Source organism: Sceloporus occidentalis, unplaced genomic scaffold (genome assembly GCF_023333645.1).
Source record: "Sceloporus occidentalis isolate IW3139 unplaced genomic scaffold, rSceOcc1.0.p SCAF_2, whole genome shotgun sequence".
NCBI classification, from domain to species: Eukaryota; Metazoa; Chordata; class Lepidosauria; order Squamata; family Phrynosomatidae; genus Sceloporus; species Sceloporus occidentalis.
Window position 1 is genome coordinate 47,607,945 of NW_028316982.1, and position 24,084 is coordinate 47,632,028.

Sequence of the window (24,084 nt, forward strand, 5' to 3'; positions counted from 1 at the left end):
CTAAGTTGTGGGGGGAAAGTCTGCACCTTGGAACTGTAACTAGTTATTTTTAAAGTAACTTTCCAAACTTGGGGGGTTATTACCTGTTCTGAGGATTCAGTTTAATAAGAAGAACAGTCTGAGTGACTGTTCCTAGGCTCTGGAACTCTCTTTAAAGAAGAGATAGACAATCTCCCTTCTTCTTGTCTCCCTGTCGGCCTTTCTTTTCTGACAGTCTTTGGGGAAATGACAGTTTATACAGCAAGGTTTTTTTAATTGTGTGGTATACTATGTGTGTTTTTAATGTTTCCCCCTTTTTAATGGATATGTTTTTCATAGTATGGTATTAATTCTGTAGGCAACTGAATTACATTTGAACAGTAACTTTTTTGTATGTTTTTACCTATATGAGATTTGTGTTTGTTTTTACTTTTGTAAGTTCTGGGTAGAATGAAATGCCAGGGATCTGCAAGAAGGGCCAGGAAAGAATTCTGGAAAGCTGCTGCCACTCAGAGTGGAGTACTAGGCTAAATGGACCAATAGTCTGACTCAGTATAAAGCAGCTCCCTATCTTCCTGTACTGTTCAAGCAATCATACGGATAAAGATGCATTATTGATAGAGGGCTCATCTGGAAAACATTCTTTTCATCTGTAAGAAGGCTTGTTTTGCTTTCTAGCCAAGCCATGCACCAGCTGGGTAATCAGATCTTCTGCTATATTGTAATTATGTAGCGGATATGCAATGAGAGTCAGCATGATGTTTGAGCATTGGACTATGATTCTGGAAATCAGTGTTGACTTCCTGCTCAGCCTTGAAAACCCATGGGTGACCTTGGGCAAGTCACATTCTCACAGCCTTAGAGGAAGCCAAAGGCAATTTCCTTCTGAACAAATCTTGCCAAGAAAGCTCCATGACAGGTTTGCCTTAGGATCACCATAGGTCAGGAATGACTTTAAGGAAGACACCAACAAGACAATGTACAATACAAAATCTTCTAGAGATGCTACTGTCTTCAGTTCTGTTACACTGCTTTTAACCTATTTGAGGTAAAATGAGTGAAACAAAGTCATGAGAGTTAATGAAAGTAGATCCCTGGAAGAAAGTGAAAAATGATGAGGAGACTAGAATGGAAGCAAAGAAACAATGTTTCTTGTACAGAGATGTAGCACAATCATTGGCAAACAAACAAACAAACAAACAAACAAAAACTCAGTTACTTCAGAATTCTGGGCTAATAATCCAAAAGGTTATAACTCTACCATTCTGTCAGCGCAGACATATTTATCCCCTTTCTGTCTGTGCCACAATCTTTGTCAGTTCCGGAGTTTAAAACATATTTTCATTTCACTAAACTCTCATAATACCCCTTCTGCAGCCAGCTAATCTAAACTGTCTGTCTGTCTGTCTATCTATCTATCTATCTATCTATCTATCTATCTATCTATCTATTTTAAAATGTTCTATTGATATAGATAGAATTAACTTGTATAAAATTTCCATTGTATGGTTCAGTTGCATATTGTGTGTGAAAAGTTTGATTCCTCCAAATAATCTCTGAAATCAGTCCAGTAATGAGGGATGGATGAATACTGAGCTTGGGAGGCTACTTTTAAATGTAATTAGGTACTGGGATGCGGTGGCTCAAGTGGTTGAGATGCTGACTCTGTTGATTGCAAGATCAGCAGGTTGGCAGTTCACCCTCACATGTTGGAGTGAGCTCCCATCACTAGTCCCAGCTTCTGCCAACCTAGCAGTTTGAAAGCATGAAAATGCAAGTAGATAAATGGGTACCACTCCAGTGGGAAGGTAAACAGTGTTCTATGCAATTATACTGGCCACATGATAGCAGAATAGACTCTGACAATGCTGGCTCTTTGGCTTAATAACGGAGATGAGTACTGCCTCCTATGGTTGGACACGACTTGACAACCTTGTCAACAGGGAATACTTTTACCTTTACCTTTTAGGTATATCTACAGTTCCAAGGTTCCTAAAAGCTGTTAATTACATCATCATTGCAATTAAAAAACATAAGTATTTGCTGCTTTGTTCCTCAAAAGCAACAACAGTCAATTTTAGTTCATCAGAATGTTATAAATTACTGACTTGTGATGCAAATACCTTCTTCTCCAGTCAACCTTGTTGTCACTTCAACACCCACAACAGAGCACGAGGAAGCAGCCTGATGACACATTACAAAATAGTTCTGGAATTATCCATGTGATAGTCTGCCTCCTCCAAACCAAACTCCCATAACTAGAAGAGTACAGTGGCCCCTCCATATTCACTGGGGTTAGGGGTACAGCCCCCCCTTCATGAACGTGGAAAAACTGCAAATGAAAAATCAGAGAGGAGGTGCTTCAGCACAACTCTGTGGTCAACATCTGCCAGAGGTTGACCAGGGAATCACACTAGAGGATTTACAGATGCCTAGAGAAGTGTTTTCTCTAGTAATCTCTTGGTCTTTCAGCATGACTCTATTGTCAATATCTGACACAGAAAGACTTAGAGATTCCTCGATGAAACATATTAATAAAATCTGCAAATAATCAAATCCACAAAAATCAAAGCTGGAAATGTGGAGTCTGACTGTTACTAGAATGACAGAATTATACAACAAAAGATATGTGTTCAGTTACAATTGCAATGTTAGTTATTTCTTTGTTCAGCAGCAGCTGGAGGGGGGGTCATTTCAATGAGTCAGTGACTTTGCTATAGACTTTAAGTAAACTATCCAACATGCTGGATCTGTTTGGAGGAATAGAGCTCAGAACCTTCAATTTCTTCTTTAGAGTCTCTTTTAAAACTCAGGGTGTATTAGTGGCCCCACTAACTTGGATGTAACCGACTTCATAAATGGAAAAAGGAATTAATATCAAGTCCCCAATTATTTGTGGATACAAAGGGATCTTTGAGACTGAAAGAGAGAAGTTGGTAGCATGAGCTTTAGCAGACTTGTGTCTACTTCCTCGGGTGCATGGGGTGGAGTGGAAAGTCCAGAGATAGACCTAATAGCAGTCTGTGTGTGAGAATGTTAATAGAAATGCAAAACTCTGTGGATGTGGAGAAGAGGTAAGAAGTTAACTTTTAACTATGGTCATTGGGGGATAAGACACATCCTCCAATGTGATATGTACCATACTATGTCAGCAATGCCCTTCAGCACTCTCCATTGGGCAAACAGGCTGGCCCCTGTGCCAGAGGATGAATATACATAAATCAGACATTAGCAATGGAAATACAGTTGGCCCTCTGTATCCACAGATATTTTATCCATGGATTCAAACCATGGCTTGAAAATATTCACAGCTTGAAAATATTTTTAAAAAGATATAATTTCCCTAAAGCAAACCTTGATTTCACCATTTTCTGTAAGGGACACCATTTTACTATGCCATTGTATCTAATGGGACTTGAGAGTCCACAGATTTTGGTATCCATGGGGGTGGGGGTGGTCCTGGAACCAAACCCCAGTGGATACCAAGGGCTATGTGTATACAAAAACTTATTGCAGAACACTTCAGTCTTCTTAGGCATTCCATCTCAGACCACAGAACAATGGTCCTTGACCAAACAAAGAAAGACTGGAAAGAGAAATGACAGAATTGGAATAAATCAATAAACTGCCGTCCATCAACAGTAGGTTGAACAGAAACAATGGTTTCTTGGCACATTATAACACTAGCAAACTCTCCAGGGCTTTCTTGCCAGTTCATCACATGTGCATTTTGGTTCCCACACTACATCCCAATATTCATTCATATGGTTATCTGCTAACCTTGGTTTTTGGTAACATCCCTCCTTCTGCCTTCTCCCTCAACAACCATCATTAAAACTGAACTGGTCACTTCATCTTTACACCTACAAAGTTTTGTACTTGCACACAGTTTGCTATATAGTTCTGTCTCTGGACCTTCTACTGTACTCCATGCATCTGAGGAAGTAGATGAATGTCTATGAAAGTTGATGCTACCAATTTCTCTCTTTCAGGTAGTCTCAAAAGTGCTACAAGATCCCTTTGCATACTCATTTTGCAAACTCACGTGGCTATGTCTTTGAATTATTTGTTGATGGGCAAGCTACTTATTTGGAGGAGGAAACCCATCTCATCCCCTGAAGATTAGCAAAACATTGGAATTCAAACATTTTACCTTTGTTTCTCGGAACCATTGAAGAGAGAAAATTGATCAAATTTAGCAAATGTGTAAAAAAAAAAAGAACAAAGTATCAAATGACATCTATTATGTCCATGCCATTATTCATGACAGTGCACAATGTCTATTTTTGCTATCAGCATTCACATTACATAGTATTATTTATAGCCCACCTTCCTCCTAGTCTGGGACTCAAGGAGGCATACAGTAGTTAAAAGAGACATAGCTAAAAAGATACCAAATAAAAAAGTTTAAAATGTCATTAAACTATGCATAACATTAAAACTAGCTAAAAATATATTAAAACAACAAATAAACAAAATGCAAACAGTACTGCACAATTCTTCAAAGCCTTGTCTCCTTGAACATTCAGTCTTTGAAGGTCAGCTGAAATAATATTAATAATCATAATCATGATAGTCTTAATTGGCCCATGGAAAGATAACAAGGAGAGAATCAGTCTAACCCTGCTGGGAAGAGAGTTCCAGAGTGTGATGGCAGTGACTGAAAATCCTGTTCCCATCAAATATACCTGTGAGGGTGGTGGGATGGAGAGAAAGGCCTCCCAAAGATCTCAAAATATGGACAGGTTCGTATAGGAGAATACAGTCTTTAAATAACCTGGACTTAAGTTGCATTGAGTTTTAAAGGTCATTATCAGCACTTTCTCCAGAGTAGCAGCTTGCCTACTCACAAATAATGTGCTTCTAGCATTTATTATAAGATTATATATATATATATATGTGTGTGTGTGTGTGTGTGTGTGTGTGTGTGTGTGTGTGATTCTAAATTAGTATTACTGAAAGCGAGCGCATCTGGTTAAAAACACATATAAGGCAACGCTCTGGCTTAATGTTTTCATTTATGTTCAAAAATGCATTTAATTTGACAAGAAACAACCTAGAGTTTCAAAACCATCAGGAAAAAATCTCAGGGAGATACTGAATCATGAGTTCAGCAATATTGTGTTATCAAAACTTAAAGATGGGATGTCACGTCTCTGGGGTAAACCTATTTCATGGGCATTATGTACAGAGAGTTCAGCATTGGAGCAGTTCAGAAAGAACGTCCAGTAAGTTTGAATCTCTACTAATTGATGCAACCACAAAATAAATAATGTGAAACAATGCCACTTGGGAAGATGGTATCTTTTTGGAAGAAATCCATTGTGTTGTTAGTTTTCTGTGGGTTTGTCAGGCTTTGTGGTCATATTTCCAGAAAACCCACAGAAAACTATGGATGCTGGCTGTGAAAGCCTTTGATTTCAAATCAGTTGTGTTGATTATGGCTGAGTCAATGAATTAGATGGATGAACTTTTTGAGCTTTATCCCCTTTTCCTTACTAATAATCAACTTATGAAGCCCATTCATTATAGAGCTTGAAAAAGTAACTGTGCCAAAATTTGCAATATATCTCCCAATGTAGGATGTCTGAAAAATCTAATTCTCCACCTGGAAGATTATAAACAAGTCAGTGTCATTTTAAATTTGTGTTTTCAATATTTTGGAAATGTTATGTATAAATTATTGCAACTTCAAAAATTCCTCCAGTTAGCAGTGGCTTGGAAAATTCTCAGAATTTTAGTTAAAAAGAAGATCCCAGTTTCTTTTGTTCCTCAATATTCTTGTTTCTCTATTCTCAAAATACATTTCCTTATATTCACTCATTACTGAACTCATAAAAATAAAAAAATGAAGCACATCTGAATAAAGTACAGAAATATTTCCTGGGAGAATCCATCTTTCCTTTGTCAGTGGAGGGAAGCAAAACAGTCTTGGCTTCATGGACTTTGATTTAATGTCTTAGTCAGTGAGGCAAAATATCTCATATAGCACTTGCTTTTGGCAAGCTGCCGGCATCTTTAGTACAAGAGCAGCAGAAGTTAAACCTAATGTCCTAAAGTTCTCTCATAGGCAGCATGAGTCTTTCAATACCAACTTTAGTCCAATGAGAATGTCATAAGAGAAAGGGATTCAGATGGTGGCTCAGACGGGTCTCTGAAGATCTCTGTGACAAGATCTCTGCACCATGGGGTGAGAAGTGCTTTCAACCAAGGGCAAAATATAATGTCAGAGAAGTTATTGGGGGGGCATATTGCAATGGTAGGCAGGATCATGGGCAAAAGGACAAAAATATTGTATAATAATAATAATAATAATAATAATTTGTATCCCACCTCTCTCTTGTGAGGATTGAGGCGGGTAACAGCAAAAATCAAATACATACATAAACAAGTGATAAAAACATTCCCTAATCCCCCAACCCTCCAACCCTCCTAAACTGTCCCTAAATATATTGGCAGCTCCCCAAACCCCCCAGTTAGCATGAATAACATAAGCTTTCAGTCTCTGGCTGCTACTCCCATCTTCCCTAATCTTATGGGACAACATCCAGAGGGCCACTAAGGATGTTATCAGACAAAGGAAATTGGAAGTATAATCCAATGGCAATCCGAATGCAATCATGGGGTTTAACATTATTGCGTGATAGACTACCACATGCAATTTTGGGCAATGGGAAGTCAGTCTGAACGCAATCATGGGGTTTCATGTTATTGCATGAGAGGTGATCACATGCAATTTTGGACAATGGCAAGCTATTTTCGGGCAATGGGAAGTCAGTTCGAACGCAATTCAAATTCACGTAAATTTGCTGAACTAGCAAATTCACGTGAATGTGTTCTGGCCCCACTTTCTTTTCATTCAAAATTAAGAGAAATTCCTCCCATGTAATAAACTCCTTATACTGCCATTTATACAGAGCTGCCATTTATACAGAGGCAGAAAGACTCACACAAACTGCAACTTTAGTATTATATGTAGTTTGATCTTGAGCCTAGATGAAGACAGGAAGATAAGGAAAGGCTCTTTAATTCTCTATTCTGTTTCTGTTTTTCAGACTTAACAATTACTTTCCTCAAGCTGCTTTTTTTTTTTAGCTCAGAAGGAAAAAAATACAGAGTAAGCAATTCTGTCTGTTTGATAAAAAGCAAATTAAAGAAGGTGATTCAGAGAATGAAAAAGGCCTGAAATGCAAGGGTTAATCACCTTCTACCCAAATGTGTCTCCTTCACTGCAACTCACAACCTCCTTAGGCAGCTTTGGGAGCAGAGGAAAGGTTCACAGAAGTTCACAGGTAAAACGAGGTGACACTGGTTATTGATTTGTCTGGCAGATCTAAATTGAGATTTTCAATGAGCCATACTGATTGGTAATTTGCTGGGGCTTTTCCTTATGTAAGGTTTCCAGTGGAGCTGAATCAGATTCTCCCTAGGCCTCAGCCCCCAAAAGGCACTTTCTGCTTCAACATTTCAAGTTTAATACTCCTCCCCCTGGCAACAGGACTTTTTCATAGCCTATTAATAATGTTTATGCAACATAGGAGTGAGATACATTGGAGCTACCAGCTAGGGAGAAATGAGCTGAGAACTCACCTTGTACTTTATGGTCCTAAGAGTTTTCAATTTTGCTCAGCAAAGCACTTAGCTGTTTAATAAGGGCTGTTCTTTGGAATTACATTTAAAATTGCTGTTTCTAAGTTAAGTAATTAAATTACCATGCCTTTCAGATTTCTGTATACCACCACCCACCCTCTGGGTGCTTCAAAGATCTCAATATTTCTTCAGAACTGAAATGAACTTTGTCACAGATAATATGTAGCACTGCAGTTAAAACTCAGTGGTATGATTTCACCTTATGTGGAGGTAGACACATATCCTGTCACTGCACTCGGCTTTTCATATTGGTTTTCACAGGCAGTTTACAAAATGACCTGTCTAGCTGTATCCAGTATATGTATTCATTTGAGCCCTTTCTTTTCTGTCTTGGCCTTTTGAGTCCATATTTGTGATCCTCTAACTCCCAGCTTCCTGCCCCTTAGGGTTTGTTTACCCCAGTTGAAACCCACCATATTCACCCTGTAGCTGCCACATAGTTTCCCAGTTCACAGTGACTCTGATAATGCCACACTCACTGCAGTGAGATTGGAGTAACCCAGAAGAAATGGGAAGTCCTATAATGATCCTGTGTGTTATAGTGCAGAATATTTCCTGCTACTTGGCCATCTCATTGCCACTGATCCAGATTTTCCAGGTGAGTGCAGGGTAAAAGGCAATTCTTTTTTCTCCAGATTTCTGGAGGAAAGCCCCAAGTTGCATGAGAATCATGAGGAACATTGTATGTCCAGGTTGCAGCTGCTATGGGATGAGTACAGGGATTCCTGCTGGTATACACAAGCCCTTAGTGTACTTCCTACCTGTCATACATTCTTCCTGTTCTTTGGGTCCTTTGCAAGTCCTTTTTTCAAAAACTCACATCTGCTTTAAAGGAAGGACAGAGCTCCTCGGAGAGTCAAATCTCTGGCATTTCTCAATAAGGCTGAGTAAAACACTCGTGAATTAAACTGTGGCAGTCAATGGCCTCAGTCCTATTTCTGACTATACCAGACTGACTGAATCAATACAATTTACCTATGTGTTGATTCACCATTCAACAATTGGTTCAATAGATCTCCTGTAATTTTTTCCTTATGAACCAGCCTGTGCTTAGAGACCTGCTGGGCAGTACATGTGTTGGGAATATTGGAGAGGGCTTTTTCATTGGCTGCCCCAGGCTCTGGAACTCCCTTCCCAGTGAAGTAAGACTGGCACCCTCCCTACTTTCTTTTCACAGACAAGTGAAGACTTTTCTGTCTAGAAAGAAAAGTATCATCAAATGATGATTGATTATATAAGATCTAGTTGTTGTTAGCTGCCCTCGAATCAACTTTGACTCATAGCAACCCTGTGTATGAGATATCTCCAAGCCTCCCTATCCGCCACTGCTCTGCTTAGGTGTTACAGATTCAGGCCCATGACTTCCATGATTGAGTCTAATCATCTGGCATGTGGTCTTCCTCTCTTTTTATTGCCTTCCACCTTTCCTCCCATCACTGTCTTTTTTAATGATTCATTTTCCTCATGATGTGGCCAAAGTACAACAGTCTCAATTTAATCATCTTGACTTCCAGAGAGAGTTCAATAGATCAATATCCACATTCAGTTTCACATATCTACCAAGTAGCAGTCTACACAGCAATGGCCATCCTAACTCCTGTAAATCATCCAGAATGAATGTGATGTTTTCTGTGATGTTTTCAACAGACAGTCAAATTTCCTATATTTTTTTCTCTTAATCTCTTTCTATCTAGTTTTCACCTAATTTAGGATTAAAGTGAGGGAAGGAGAAATGTTCTGTATTCAGTGGATCCATAATGGTATTGCCTTTAGCCATATTTGCAGTGTTTCCAGACTTACTGCGGTTTAGAGTTCCATGTAAGTAACAAGCCTTATACAACTAGTTATCTAACACAGAGAGAAAGTTTACTGAAATGTCACGATGCCTGAGGCCCACTGATGACCTTTAACCAGACAGCCAATAAATCTTCAATTTAAGGCAGTTCACCCAATGGATCGCTGACCCATTTTACAGCTTAGACAGCTATTGTACTTTTTATGGCTTTTGTTGCCATAACAGAGCATTTACTTTATAAGAGTTGACTAATGCTTCTTCAAGGCTCTGCTGATTGTTTGTGGCATAGTACCTGTGGCACTTTATTTGATATACTTTTGTTTTAGTACTCACTTCCTAACAATCTAAGAAGATTCGTGATAGTTAGATTACAGTATTAGTCTATTAGGGCCCAAACATACAGGCCAAATGAAGCAGCTTCGGGCCACTTTGGAGGTATGCTGTTTAAATGACACATGCATCCTAAGAGGCCGGAAGCTGCATCAAAACCATGCTCCAGTCCCAAGGACAGGCGTGCTGCTTCGGTGTGGCTTCTGGCCTCTTAGGACACATTGATCATTTAAGTAGCATACCTCCAAAGTGGCCCAAAGCTGCTTCATTTGGCCTGTCTGTTCAGATAGTTAGTCTATGTAATCAAGCATTCTGTCCCCACAATAGCATGCAAGATGGCTATGAGAAGTGGGTAAAAAGGACACGCATGCAATCCTACTCCTCTTCCCCAGAAACTGCTATTGAAAAACAAGGTATTTCTAATTGGAAGATTCCCTGTAGCATAATAGTGCCAGTGGTTTGACTCTGAGAGACCGGGTTCAAATCTATGCTCAACTATTGAAACTCACTGGGTGACCTTGGACAAACTGCACTTTCTCAGCCTCTGAGGAGGGTAATGTCATACCTTCTCTGAACACTGTAAATCTTAGCAAAAACAAAACCCTATGATAGAATTAATGTGAAGGCACAGAAGAACAACATAATATGGCTGCCACTGACAGCCTTGTCCTCCATGAATTTGTTTAATCTCCCTTTAATCCCATCTAAATTGATGGCCATAACATTGTTTTGTGGCAGCAAATTTAATAGCTTTAAGTATGCACTCCATGTGGAAGTGTTTCCTGCTATCCGTTTGAAATCTCCTGCCACTCTGATTCGTTGGATGAATCTTATGAGAGTGGAAGAAAAATGTGTTGTTTCCCTACATAATACATAATTTTGTACTTGAACAAGTGATACTCTTTTAGCCTAAAAGGAAGGCAATGGCAAACCCCTCTGAACATAGCAGTTGCTTCTATCCTTGTTCCTTGCAGTTGCCATTTCCCCCACTAATTCAAGTGTGGTATATATTTATATAAGGACAATATGATACCTGGCAGTTTTATTTTTTGGACTCCTTTTCTAATAATGCTAACCACAGCCAATGCACACTGGGTACTTGTCTTCATTGAATTACCTACCACAGTCCCTTTCCTGCATAGTCACTCCTGAAGTAGACCCCACTAAACAGTATTAAATTGTTATTAACAGAAAAACAAAAAACAAAATAAAACCCACAGACCAACAGGACAGAGCAATAGCAAGTTCACTAGTCCCAAAAGCTTGGATGAAGAACCAAGTTTTGACTTGGTAGCACATCACCAACTGGGCCTCTAAAGGGAGTGTTTCACAACTAGCATGCCATAGCAGAGAAGGCCTTCTCTCATGTATTCACTAGAGAGAGAGAGAGAGAGAGAATCCCTCCATGTATCACTGCTTATTGATTTGAACCTCACTTTAAAATCCATTTCCCCATTTCACTTGTCCCCTGTTTGAAGCTCCTTGACAGTTCAAAAGCACAAAGATGGAGATATTTTACATTCACCTTGACCTAGTTAAATGCAGTGATGCAGCAGTGGATAATCCAGGAATGTCTGGGAGAGAAAAATAGGGATTGAGATTTTTCTATTTCTGTATTTCTTCTGATATTTCTGTATTTCTTGTGATAAATGTACCATTCCCACCCTTGCCATACTCTGACGGACATGCAACAGAGACCCTACAGAAGTAATGAAAAACTAGAAGGAAGCAGATTTTATTTTTTAGTTATTTAATAATCTTGCAATACTGTAATGGCTACTGAAGAATCAATATAGACAGTTAAATTGATAGCATATGGTAACAGAGAAATGAATTAGAAGAATTATTGATTTAAGAAATGTAAGAAACAGATGATATTAAAGTTATCTCAACAAATCTTCTTTTTTTTAAAGAAGTAATGACTTGTTTGAACTATTATTTATGTGAAAGCTTTCAGAAAGTAGCCCCTGGTTATTTTAGTGTAGGCTCAGTTCCAGGAGGAGGTGCTGTGTTTGCTTTGCTACTTTTCAAGAATCATTTATATTTAAGAATAGCAGAGAAAATTGTCTTTGTGTGGTAAATAATAGTTGCTGTCATTTAGCAGTAAGTTTTTTTTCTTTTTGTCTAGGAAGGGATGGGAGTTTAAATTGATACAGGGGCAAATTCCTTAGAGCCTCACAAAACTATTTTAGCAACATTTTCAGCTCAAAAAGAGCAAAAATCCCAAATAAAAGTCCTGTCTAGTTGCAAGTTCTGGGATCCTTGGCAGCATTCTTGAGACTTGAGTAGGGATGGAGTGCTGTGTGAAAAGAAAAAGAAATCTGCTGCTCCTGGGGGGCCTTCGGAAACAGCAATTCACCTTTTGGAGGGTACAGAACACCTGTTTCCCCAATTGTTTGTAGGCCAGGGTTTGCAAAAGAAAAAAAAGGCCCATCAGCTGCACAGTTGTCAGCTTTGATTTAGGAACAAAGAGATAATGTAGAATATTCATTTAAAAAAATCTCTCAGAGAGCAAACTCGATTCACTAGCAACTATTAAATCAGAGCTGGAGAGAAGAAAATGCTTCATTTGAAATAGGGTTGCCATATCCCGCCGGGGGGCGGGACAATCCCGGTTTGGGAGGGGCCAACCCGGTCCCGGTCTGGTTTGGCGCCCAAACCGGGACGGCCCCGCCCACCGCGGCCACCTCAGGCCCCACGGTGGCTCCAAGGCCTTGCTGAGGCCTGGGAAGGCTCTCCGCGGTTGGAGCTCCAGCCGCGGAGACGCTCCCTCCCGGGCCCCAGCGAGGCCTTCGAGGCGGCTCCGCAGTCGGAGCTCCGACCGCGGGGTCCTCCAAGGCCTCCGCAAGGCCAGGGAGGAGGAGGAGGCCGCTTCCCACCGCGGCGATCGCCGCGATGAGGAGCGGCCCCTGCCTCTTTCCCGGCCTGGGAGCCTGCTGAGGCTTCCTCCCAGGCCGGGAGGAGGAGCAGGCCGTTTCCCCTTGCGGCGATCGCCGCGATGAGGAGCAGCCTCCGCCTCTTTCCCGGCCTGGGAGCCGGCCTAGGCTTCCTCTCAGGCCGGGAGGAGGAGGAGGAAGCCTGGCACCGCGGCGATCGCCGCGATGCCAGGCTTCCCCCCGCCCTTCTCGGCCTGGGAGCCGGCCTAGGCTCCCTCCCAGGCCGGGAGGAGGAGGAGGAGGAGGACAAGGTTTAAAAATCTAGGACTTTTTTTTTTTAATTTCCTAGCCAGGAAATTAAAAAAAAAATGTCCTACATTTTCAAACCTTGTCCTACATTTGTCCCGGTTTTGAGGTCCTCCATTATGGCAACCCTAATTTGAAATGCTATGTCAGCTAAACATATTTGTTTTATAGGCTGAAAAGAAGAGAGAATTAATACACCTCTCTCACTTTATTTAAAGCCACAGACTTTGGAACCAAGAAAGGTTTTATAGATAATCCATACATAAAGAGTTAAATGCCCTTTCCCTTGATGCTATGATCATGATAGTGTTCAGTCTCCCTCTTGAAGATGCTATTTGCATTTTTTAAAAAAACCTATGTATGCCCAATGTAACGATACATTTAATGTCATATCTAATTTAGCCCAGAGTTCCAGATCCAATATCATAGCATACGTTTTAAAAATAATGCATCAATTTCTGGTTCAGATTCTACACGCCCCCACAGGAACTCAAATATTATTATATAGTGCAAGGTAATTAGTAAATCAAGATGAGGAAGCAAACTTCAAGCAGAATTAGAAAGTGAACAAGATGAGTAATTGTTCTGACCTCACAGGATATATTCTATAATAGTATCAGTTTCTGGTTTCCTTAACTCTCCTTTTCATATGCACTTATCCTTCCTTCCTTCCTTCCTTCCTTCCTTCCTTCCTTCCTTCCTTCCTTCCTTGTCAGGTGCAGCCCAAGACATTTTGCTGAGGCAGAATGACAAATAACCTCCACCACCAAGTTGTATTGTATTGAAACCCAAGCATTTGGGGTACATAAATATATATATACTCAATATATATGTATGTTATTTTGGTATATAAAGTTGAAAATCTCATTAGGACCTTTCTTCAGTACTGATAGTTAAAAAAAGCAGTAAGAATAAATTAAATTACTAATAATTTGTTGCCCTTTAGCAGCACCAAAAATCTGCCATCTCACTTTGTTTAATTGCAGGGCTGATGCTGTTCCTTCTACTTATTAATGATACTGTACTTGCTATTAGGAGGCAGAAAAGCTGGGTGACTTGAACCACTTGTCAGCTTTTTATAACATCTACTGGTGAAAGATCAAAAGCTCTGTTTCTCTATCTCTTTCTTCTTTTCTACTGACTTTCATCCTTCTTCCTGTCTGCCCACTGAAATGTTGGTAGCCCAAATTATGCACACCTTTGCTGCCACTGCCACTATTATAAATGTGCATTATTCTTGGAGATATTTCTGATGAAAATGTACATGCTGTACCATGGCTGAGAAGTGGAGGGATAGTTGTATTTGTTTGAATTTTTATTTTGTTTTTTTGTTTTTCATTTTATTCTTCCACATTTTATAAACTCCAGGTGCAGTATAAAAACATAAGCAGTCTCACGCCCAGCAGATGGCATTTGATTGCAATGCCCATCATTACTACCCAGGGTGGCTAATGATTGTAGATTAGGGTATTTGCAGTCCAGGACTAAAAACAGCTGCTGCCATCACCATTTACTTATATAACCCAGAATGATGGAAAACAGAGATTTTTATGTCACTGTAAGCTATCATGAGTGTGTGATCCTGACTGTTTGTCCCTATGCTTCCCACCAGTTCTAAATATGTAACCTTTAACTTGATAAAGGGCCTTGCATGAGTTGAAATTTCAAGACCTGAAAAAGAATTTACAGAAAGTATGGCACAAACACAGTAGGAATGTGTGGACATTATTTTTAGGTGCACAGAATGTGCGTAGGGAGAGAACGGGATTATCCCTGCTGGCCCCTAGCCCTATCTATCTCCCTTCAGAGTAAGTTCTAAACAGGGTCGGTTTATCTTCAGAACATTTTGGCCTGTTACAGACTGCCAAAGTAAAGCTGCTTTGGGTCTCTTTCAAGGTATGCTATTTAAATGATGCATGGGTCCTAAGAGTCCGGAGGTCACACCAAAGCCACACTCCATTCCTAAGTACCGGAGTGCAACTTTTGGTGCAGCTTCCGGATTCTTAGAATGCATGCATCATTTAAATAGCACACCTTCAAAGAGACCCAAAGCAGCTTTATTTTGGTAGTCTGTAACAGGCCATAGTCTCCAACTGTATAGAGAAAATTTGAGTATTGTGGGCATGCTTTAGTGTGAGCTCTGTTTGAATCATAGAATCTTAGAGTTGGAAGAGACCACAAGGCCATCCAGTCCAACCCTCTGTCATGGAGTAACACACAAGCAAAGGACTTCCAACAGGTACAGGTGGCCATCCAGCCTCAGTTTAAAAAAACCCAAAGAAGGAGATTCCACCACACACTGAAGGAGTGTGTTTCACTGTCAAACAGCTCTCACTGTCAGGAAGTTCTTCCTGATGTTTAGGTGGAATCTCTTTTCCTGTAGTTTGAATCCATTGCTCTGGGTCCTGTTCTGTGGAGCTGCAGAAAACCAGCTTGCTCCATCTTCAATATGACATCCCTTCAAATATTTAAACAGGGCTATCATGTCTCCGCTTAACTTTTTCTTCTCCAGGCTAAACATATCCAGCTCCCTAAGTCTTTCCTCATAGGACCTACTTTGGAAGTTACATTGAAAGCACATAGAAAAGGGCTGGGGTTGACAGACATGACCTTGTTCTATGGCTACATGAATTCTGTGACCTGAATATGTCTTGTATTCTAGCGGCTGCTTGTAAAGCTGATTTTACTATAGCCCAATAGCACTTGAGCAGAAAACAGTTAAAAGCAAAGGGCATCTAGCTTGCTAAAACATAACATATTCAAAATGAGCTACCCTATAGACATGGCATGGCAGCGTATATTGCAGATATGGATTTGTAACCTAGAGTTATAGATCCATAAGTCTGCTGTATTCACTTATATTATGTAGTCACAATTGTGGCAGTATTGCCATGTTAAATGTCAGCCCTGTACATCACAATCACCATTAGAACAGTTGTCTGTTGCTAAGTGTGACCACTGGTTGTTAGGGTAGGTTAGAGTGAGGAGTCAGCTCAGGAGATGACACTCTAAGGCGCGTTACAGACCGCCCCTTTGGGGCGGCCTGTAGGCGCACCTTTCCCCGCCAGATCAGGGCCTCAGCGGGCAGAGCGGCAGCTGCTGAGGCCCCGATCCACCGCTTTCCAGGCTGCGGGGAAGCGGCAAAAGGCCCCTTCCCCGCAGCCTGGAAAGGGGTGTCCTTGGGGCTTCAAGCCCTAAGGACACCCTGCGGCGGCAGGGAGAAGGAGAAAGGGGCCGTTTGGCCCCTTTCTCCTTTGGTTCGCTGGGCGCAGCCATCTGAAGGCTGCGCCCAGCGGACCAAACCAGGAAGGAGCTCCGAAACGGAGCTCCTTCTGGGGTCACGGAAAGGGCGCCCTAGGCGCCCTGCCGCGACCCCAATACATCACAACCGCACCGCCTCGTTTGGAGGCGGCGCGGCCGTGACGTATTGATGACAGCGGCCGTGCGGAACGGCTGCTGGCATTTTGTGCGTGCACAGCGCGCACTAGGGTTAGGGCGGTGCAGAAGCACCGCCCCGCCTTAACCCCAGTACGCGCTCTGCGCGTACCTTTTAGCCCGCGTGTAACGGGCCTTAGTTAGCATTCTTAACTAAGTCAGTGATGTAAGATTTCAGCCATGATGAGATTCCTGGTCAGTTTGGGATGGGTGTAGTAGATGTCAGATGTACAGACATGGGCACACATCAAGAAAATATGCAGATTCACTAAGACCAGCTCTTACAGAAATCACAGAACAAATGTTTACCACATGAAAGAAAAGAATTAGTCGATGCAGACCCAAACATTTGTGGTCAAGCAAAGAGGTCATGGTTGTTATTCCTTAGTCATCCTTTCTCTCAACTGATGCAGGACAAAAATTTTGCATTCATTCAAATGCTGCTTCAGAGACATGGCTGGATGCTTTCACATCAGTGGTGCAGTGAACCTGCCCTCAGTTTTATTCTAGACTTTAAAAGAACTGTCCAAGGTGATGAACCTTTTTTGTAGATAGGGTATTTGATAGCTTCCTAGACCCCTGATGTGGAAGCCACTGGCCATTCCCACCATCACAATCAGAGTTATTAACATTCAGAACAGTTAGATGAAATGGACATTTTAATTCCAGATGAGCCTGTGAAGTTCTGCATACAATCTGTGGGATGTTAACTCCCAATAATTTCGTTTGGAACTGTAGTTTACTGGAGCTTTATTTTGTGAACTGCCCAAAATAGCCATAATTTCATTGTTTTTTCACCACAAAATAAAGTTGGGACCCACTGACTCCTTTTCATACTTCTTCATTAAAATGTAGTCTGAGACTGAGTTGGTCAATTCCTCCTTTCTTTTTGCTACAAGAAAGTCAGGATCTGTTTGATAAGGCATGCTAGATTTTCTCATGAGAAAAAAAAGTTGAGCACAAATGCTCTGTGTCCTGTGATCATGGAGACTATGTGGAACTTTATTGGTCTCTATACATTTCCTTGTAAAGCCATGGAAAGGTCTGGTCAATTTGTTTTAATAAGGGGGTGTGTGTTTCTTGGATATACAAAAGAGTGTATGGTTATCTTTTATTCCTTGGTATTTTTTTATTCCTTCCTTTTCAATTTTCATTCCTTCACTCCTCCCAAACAGTATTCAATTGCTTTTTCTTGTCATATAACTGAATTTTAGACTTTGAATTTGACAGCCAGTATTTTCTCACTGCATATAGTAGCAGCTTAAAAGGAGTGGGATATGAATAGCAGCCCTAATTGAGGAAATTAAGGTCTCTCCCTTTAGGGGATGTGCTGCAGATTACTTTTCACTGAAAAATAAGGAATTTGATAAAGTTGGAGAGCTACCTTATTATCTGACAAAAAAATCAAAGCAATTGTATCATTACTTTCATATGCTGACATTCAATTATTTACATTGATTATGTCACCTAAAAGGTGGTTAGATACCCATTTGGTTTAATCACTGGTCTTTAAATATTTGAGACAATGTACAAATAAATACCTTTTGAGTTTTTTTGTTTGTTTGTTTTATAAAACATTTCATTAGAAAGTTTAGTGACATTGATAACAGTCCTCATGAACTTGGAATCCAAGTGACAGTCGCTCTACTTTTGGAACAGACTCAGAGCAGACACAGCTTTCTATAATAAGAAAAATGCCTTAACTATGCATTGGCATAAGCTGACTAAGGATGCTTAAACACCATTACCACTGGAAGTTTTGAAGAGGATACAAGAAAATAGGTGTTTTTCTCCACAGAATAATTTGTCCACAACCCTTTGAAATTTTCAAATATGGGAAGAATACTGTAGAGGTTTTTTTGTTTTCCTGCAACAAAAAGATGACTGCAGTATTTATTTGTCCTTGCACGGAAGGATGAAATAGCTGAGAATGAACTACACCCACCTTCTCCATCCTTTGTAACTTGCCCCAATACCTCTCAGTAGTAATGTAGGATAGGGAACCCCTGCCTCATACCATTGGCCATGTTTGGTAAGGCTGATTGAAATTGTAAGCCAAAATATATTGAAGGCTAAAAGTTCTGCTACTCTAATGTAATTCATTATATATTTTGTAAGTGGGACATGCAGCAACATGTTGTAACATGAAGTGCACCTGTTCACAGTTTTAGCCAGTCACTTCACCTCCGTTTTCCACCACTGCCCATGTCTCATATGCAAATTCCATGCCTGCTGAAAAATCCCCAATTCTGGATTTTGTGTATGTGTGTTTGCTTTTGCAGACACTGTTGTTTCCCAAAGCCTGTTAAAACCAACATCTTCTGCATGGGTGAACCTGTTTTGGCTAGAGAAGGATTTGGACTCAGAAAATGGGCGATGTGGTACAGAGATGGATGTTTTATAGTTGAGATTGTTTAATAAGCATATGTTCTCAGACTGCAACTTCCATCAGCTCTAACTAGCATAGCCAATGGTGAGGAATGCTGGAAGATGAAGTCCAAAATCTGAAGAGCTGTACTTTGCCTATACTTGAAATAAATAATGTGATTTCAAAGTTATCAATAGAAAATAAGCTCTGAAAATAGTTTAATGACTTGGCCTTAAATGAATCTCAAGTATTCTGGCCCTGCTGGATAAATGATTTGTTGTTATCCATGATTCATTTATGGGATGTTAAATAATGTGTTCAAACAAACTTGGCACAAATTCCTATCACTTCTACATAATGACATCTGAAAATTACAGTCTGGCCTGCCAAACAGTGAAGAGCAGTCTAATTGAGTTAATGATTATTCACAGAACTGGATCAGCAAGACCTTTATGCAAGTGGAAGGGAAATTAATGTTGTATTTAATTTTTTAAAAAAATATATTAAACTAATCCCCAATTCAAAGATATTTTGAGTTATTGGGACAATTGCAATGGAAAGCATGCCTGAACTGGTATTGATTTTTTATGCCATTATTTTTTAAAAAACCAACAGAGTACAGTGGTCCAGCACTCAAGAATATTTGCACCTTTGACCAAGCAGAAATATTTTCTAGAGTTTTTAGTGATAATAATGTCCATAAGTAAAATGTGGCATGATAAGAATTTGCTTGGTCTCATACTTCAGTTTTCTCTGAAGGCAGGAAAATAATAATAATAATAATAATAGTATTATTTTTACCCCGCTTCTCTGTCAAAAGACAGTCAAAGTGGCTTACAATTAAAAGAATCCATACAGTATAAAATATCCCAATTAATCCATCCCTCCCCTTAAAACATGAATTAAACACTTTATCCAATTAAAACTGTCCATTAAAATAATGGAATGCATGAATTGGGCTGCAGAGTACTCATTGAGATGATGGATTCAAATTGGTGGATGGGTTTACTATTCAGGAAAGGCCTGCCGGAAGAGATCCATCTTGACAGCCTTTTTAAAGCAGTCCAAGCTGGTAATAGCAAATAGCAAATGGTGCAGGCCAGCATTCTTGTATTCACCATCATGCCTCTGAATGTATTGCTACTGCCATTCTCCTTCCACCATGGCTCCATTTGCTGTCTTCCTCCTTGAAGACATATGAGCTCTTCATATGGTCAGTGAGCATGTGTGGGGTAAAACTGGATTGCACTGACTCATTGTACTCATGGCTTTGTGTACAGTTGAAGGTGTGGATATATTTGAGTAAGTGTATAATTGAATGTGCACACCAGAACTTGGGAGTAGAATTGGATAGTATAGCCCTTCTACTCATTTCACCCAGCCCTTGAATACAAAATAAATAAATAAATAAATAAATAAATAGCTTTAAGTATAGATCTCAGAAATGTTAAGAAATTCCAGGCCTAAAATCCTGTTAGTAACAAGCACAGGCATAAGTGTGGCTTATGTCTCTTTTGGGTTGGTGTTCAAGTGGCTATTCTTTAGCCTTTTGCACAATGTTGAAAACCTCCTTGCTGCATCTATCTACTCTTGGGAGGCTGCTGATGTTTTTTACTGGTGGAAAGGGGAGAAAGATGGGGAGACAGTTCAGATGCTGTAGATGCTGTAGCTATCATTTTTCTCCTCCTCTGAGCTGAGACAAATTGGTTCTTCTTTGTCTGGTGTGCCTTTTTGCCCCTTTCCTTCCCCACAGTAAACAGCAGCCCCTTCTGGGACTTGATGGTTGTGAGATGTGTGGGATTAGATGCTGTGTAAAGAGCTAGAGGGTAGCTCCTTATGTCTAATCCAAAAGAAGACATATGTGGGGCTGGACATTGAACTGTATGCTCTCCATTGCTTGATGTAATAACTACAAGTAACTACAACTTCACTGCTTGATGTAGTAACTACAAGATCACTGCTTCATCTTTTAGTAACTTACAAGCTTTGATTAACTATAGCCCTCCTTTGTTTAGGCTTCATTTGTGTTTTATTTTAGGTGAGTGGAGTAACCAAAGGAATGGCACAAACAAGAGAGCAACGAGTCCTGATCATGGTGGTTGTGATGGTTATTTGCTTTCTGCTTTGCTGGCTGCCTTATGGGATTGTGGCCCTGATAGCAACTTTTGGGAAACCCGGCTCAGTTACTCCCTCTGCCAGTATCATTCCTTCAATCCTTGCAAAGAGCAGCACAGTCTACAACCCAGTCATCTACATCTTTTTGAACAAACAGGTAAATGAAACTCACTTTGAGACAGAGAAGGAAAGGGCAAAACTATTTGACTATGGAGGCCATTTGTCAAATAACCATTTACGAAGAACAAACAATAACTGTAAAGGATGCTGTACTACTAATCCATTTAACTTTTCAGCTGGGAATATTATGGCACCATGACAGGTAAACAGAAGGCTACATAGGCAAGGAAGTATGGGAGCTCCTCAGGTAAGTGTTACCAAGTTAACGTTTTAAAAATTTACTAGACACAGACTTCTGAAAAAGAGCAGTAACTTTTTAAGCAAAGAAATTTTGGAATGCCAGAAGAAGAAAAAAAAAAAAACAGACCCGTTGGTTTATTAGACATCTTTCAGTTAGGTACTGAATCATGCACAGAAAAGGGAGACTTAGGGGCTGAATAGACCGGCACTAAATGTTGGCATCGGGCTGGAGTGGAGGCGTGGCAATCGCACACCAGCCACCCCAACTCTTCCCAATGCCGGCATCATGCTGCACGCCCAACTGCATGGTGGGCAGCATCACATTTAGATATGCTGCATCAAAGAATCGGCAAAAAGCTGCCACTGCGGCAGCAAGAGCAGTTTTTTGCCACTTTAAGAATGAGTGGCATTTTGCTGGCTCTTTTTGGGTTGGCAAAGCAGCAGATTGGGGCCGCAGTATGCGGTTGCTCCAGCCCTGATCCAGCGCTGAAAGGTGTGATGGGACACCACTCCTTTGGGGTTGTCTGTATAACCCCCTAATAAACCTTAATAATTTAATTTAAATAATTTCAAGTAGTGAGAGAATGACAACAGAACAATTTTAGAATCTTGCATTTTTCTCGAGTATGTATAATTCTAACAAAATCTATTAACTCTTCTATCGAATCTTCTGGCTGCTCTAATTTTAGTATTCCAACACAGTACACAGGTCTGACAAACTCAGAAGTCAATTGTGTTCATAGTTTGATTCCCCATAGGAAGTAGCAACACTTTTATCTCTCATGTAACTTTTATCTCTCATGTACGTTTGACAGTCATTGATCACCACATTCTGCTCTTTGTTGGGCTCCATACTAAATGAGGTATTTCAAGAATTCATAGACCATTCTATCACTGACACTGTCACCTGATGCTTATACTAGACAGCACCTGTGGCAAAGTGATTAGATGACAACTGCTCCACAATGTCAATATTCAGTCATTGCTGAGAGGTTTTCAAAACCCACCAAAGAAGTTACATTAATTGCCCCTACATTTGCTTGGAAGTATTATTAAAATAAAAATCAAGACCATAATTCAGTATCACACTTACTGATGCATGACTTGCAGTTACACATCTGTAACTGATCCATATTCATGGGGTTAAAAGAGCGGCTTACCTTTCCCCAAATTCAGCATTAATTTGGGAGACAGACGGTTCCTATCACACCTAAATGGCCACCAAATCGCCACACAGGTCCATTCTAGATGCAGTCAGGGTCAGCTAAGCCACTTCCGACTTCTAAAAATGGCCGTGAAAGCGGCTTAGATGACCCTAGCTGAATCTGGGATGGATCCGGGCAGCAACTCAGCGACAATTTGGGTGTGATAGGAACCACCTGCCTCCTGAATTAATGCTGAATTCAGGAAAGGTAAGCCGCTCTTTTAACCCCATGCAATAGGGTCCACAATCGTAGTTTTATTACCATGGTCATAACTGCCTTCACCAATCCTACTTTACCAGGCATCAGCCATCCCTATTAAAATAGGTTTACTCTGTTGATGATCAGGGTATGGGTAACTCCTACAAGCGAGCAAGGCTGTGAGAGTCACATGTCCTTGTTGCAGCCACACTATCATTTGGGAGATTGGAAAAATGCTATTCACCCATGCCCAATTGCCCACAGAATTGATCTGATTTTCTTAGTGCAGCTGATACCCAGTAAAGTAGGTTGGGGAGGGGTTGAGGCCAGGAGACCTTACTCAAACATAGCTAGTTAGCCAGTGTAGAATTATGGCCTGAGTGTACAAGGAAGTTCATCAACAAAACTATTTCTCCAACTTTCTATCAGTAAGACACAAATATATTGCATATAGGCTTTACATTTGGGGTATAAAGTGTGTACACATGAATACATAATGAAGCCTTCTTTAACTAAGAACCTTGCCAGTATCTTGGACTACAGTTCCCATCAGCTCCACTCATGTGGCCAATGGTTAGGGACAATGGGAGTTTTCTGTTACTAGGTTGAAGGAGGCTAACATGATGGAATGGATATGGCTTCTGATAGGAACTGCATGCCTACAGAGAATGTGTCAAGGTTGAGCCATATGGGTATACTTATAGATTTAATGAAGTTGATGTGTTCCTGGGGATTACTTTTTTCACAAGAAATTTGGTATCAGGGAAATAATTAATGTGGAAAGAATAAGAAATACATCACAAAAAGGAAGAGCAGGACAACACATTTCAACAAACTTTTTATCCAAAACAAACAATACGTACATGCAGAATGAAGCAGCCAGGTCAGGTAAGCCTTGCATAACTAGACAAAAATATTTTCAACTTCTAGAGAGCATTGAAAGCTTCTTCCAAAATGCATTCAGGGATAATTTTTTCTTTCACAAACCTGCACATATGATTTTCATTTTGTTGGCTTAATATTTCGATCTATGCTTCTTCAGTAAACTGGTGAGGCAGGCTTATCTGCTTTCCCCCTTTCTCTTTGTTTTGCTGGCCATGCATACTCAGTAAGAAATTCTGCAGACATCTGCTGATGTAGACCTGAGTTGATTGACTTAGGCCCGAGTATTCCTTGCCAAAGAAAATCTGTATGGGCACACATCTGCTTTGATGTCCTTTCCCTGTGAAGTGCTATACATGTGAATGTGTGCAAGTTCATGGAAATTGCCATAAGTTGACAGGTGACTTAAAAACACACACACACTGCATACTATTAGCTATTTACACTCTGTGCATTATTCTTGTCTCTTCCTTTTCTCCACTTCCTTTTTAGTACTACTGTTAATAGTATATAAAATATCAGAGAATATTCAACAAGCCCTGCTTTTAATAGATCTCATCTGATGAAAGCAAACTGAAATAATGT

General features: G+C 40.3%; 1 protein-coding gene across 1 annotated transcript in view; it reads left to right on the forward strand.

Moving 5' to 3' along the window:
- The window catches only part of LOC149318242 (vertebrate ancient opsin-like), a 148,048-nt gene that overhangs the window by 54,335 nt on the left and 69,629 nt on the right, over window positions 1–24,084 (forward strand). The window contains exon 3 of the mRNA XM_089507761.1: window positions 20,778–21,011. Coding sequence (XP_089363887.1) covers window positions 20,778–21,011 — 234 coding nt within the window. The remainder of the gene's footprint in view (window positions 1–20,777; window positions 21,012–24,084) is intronic.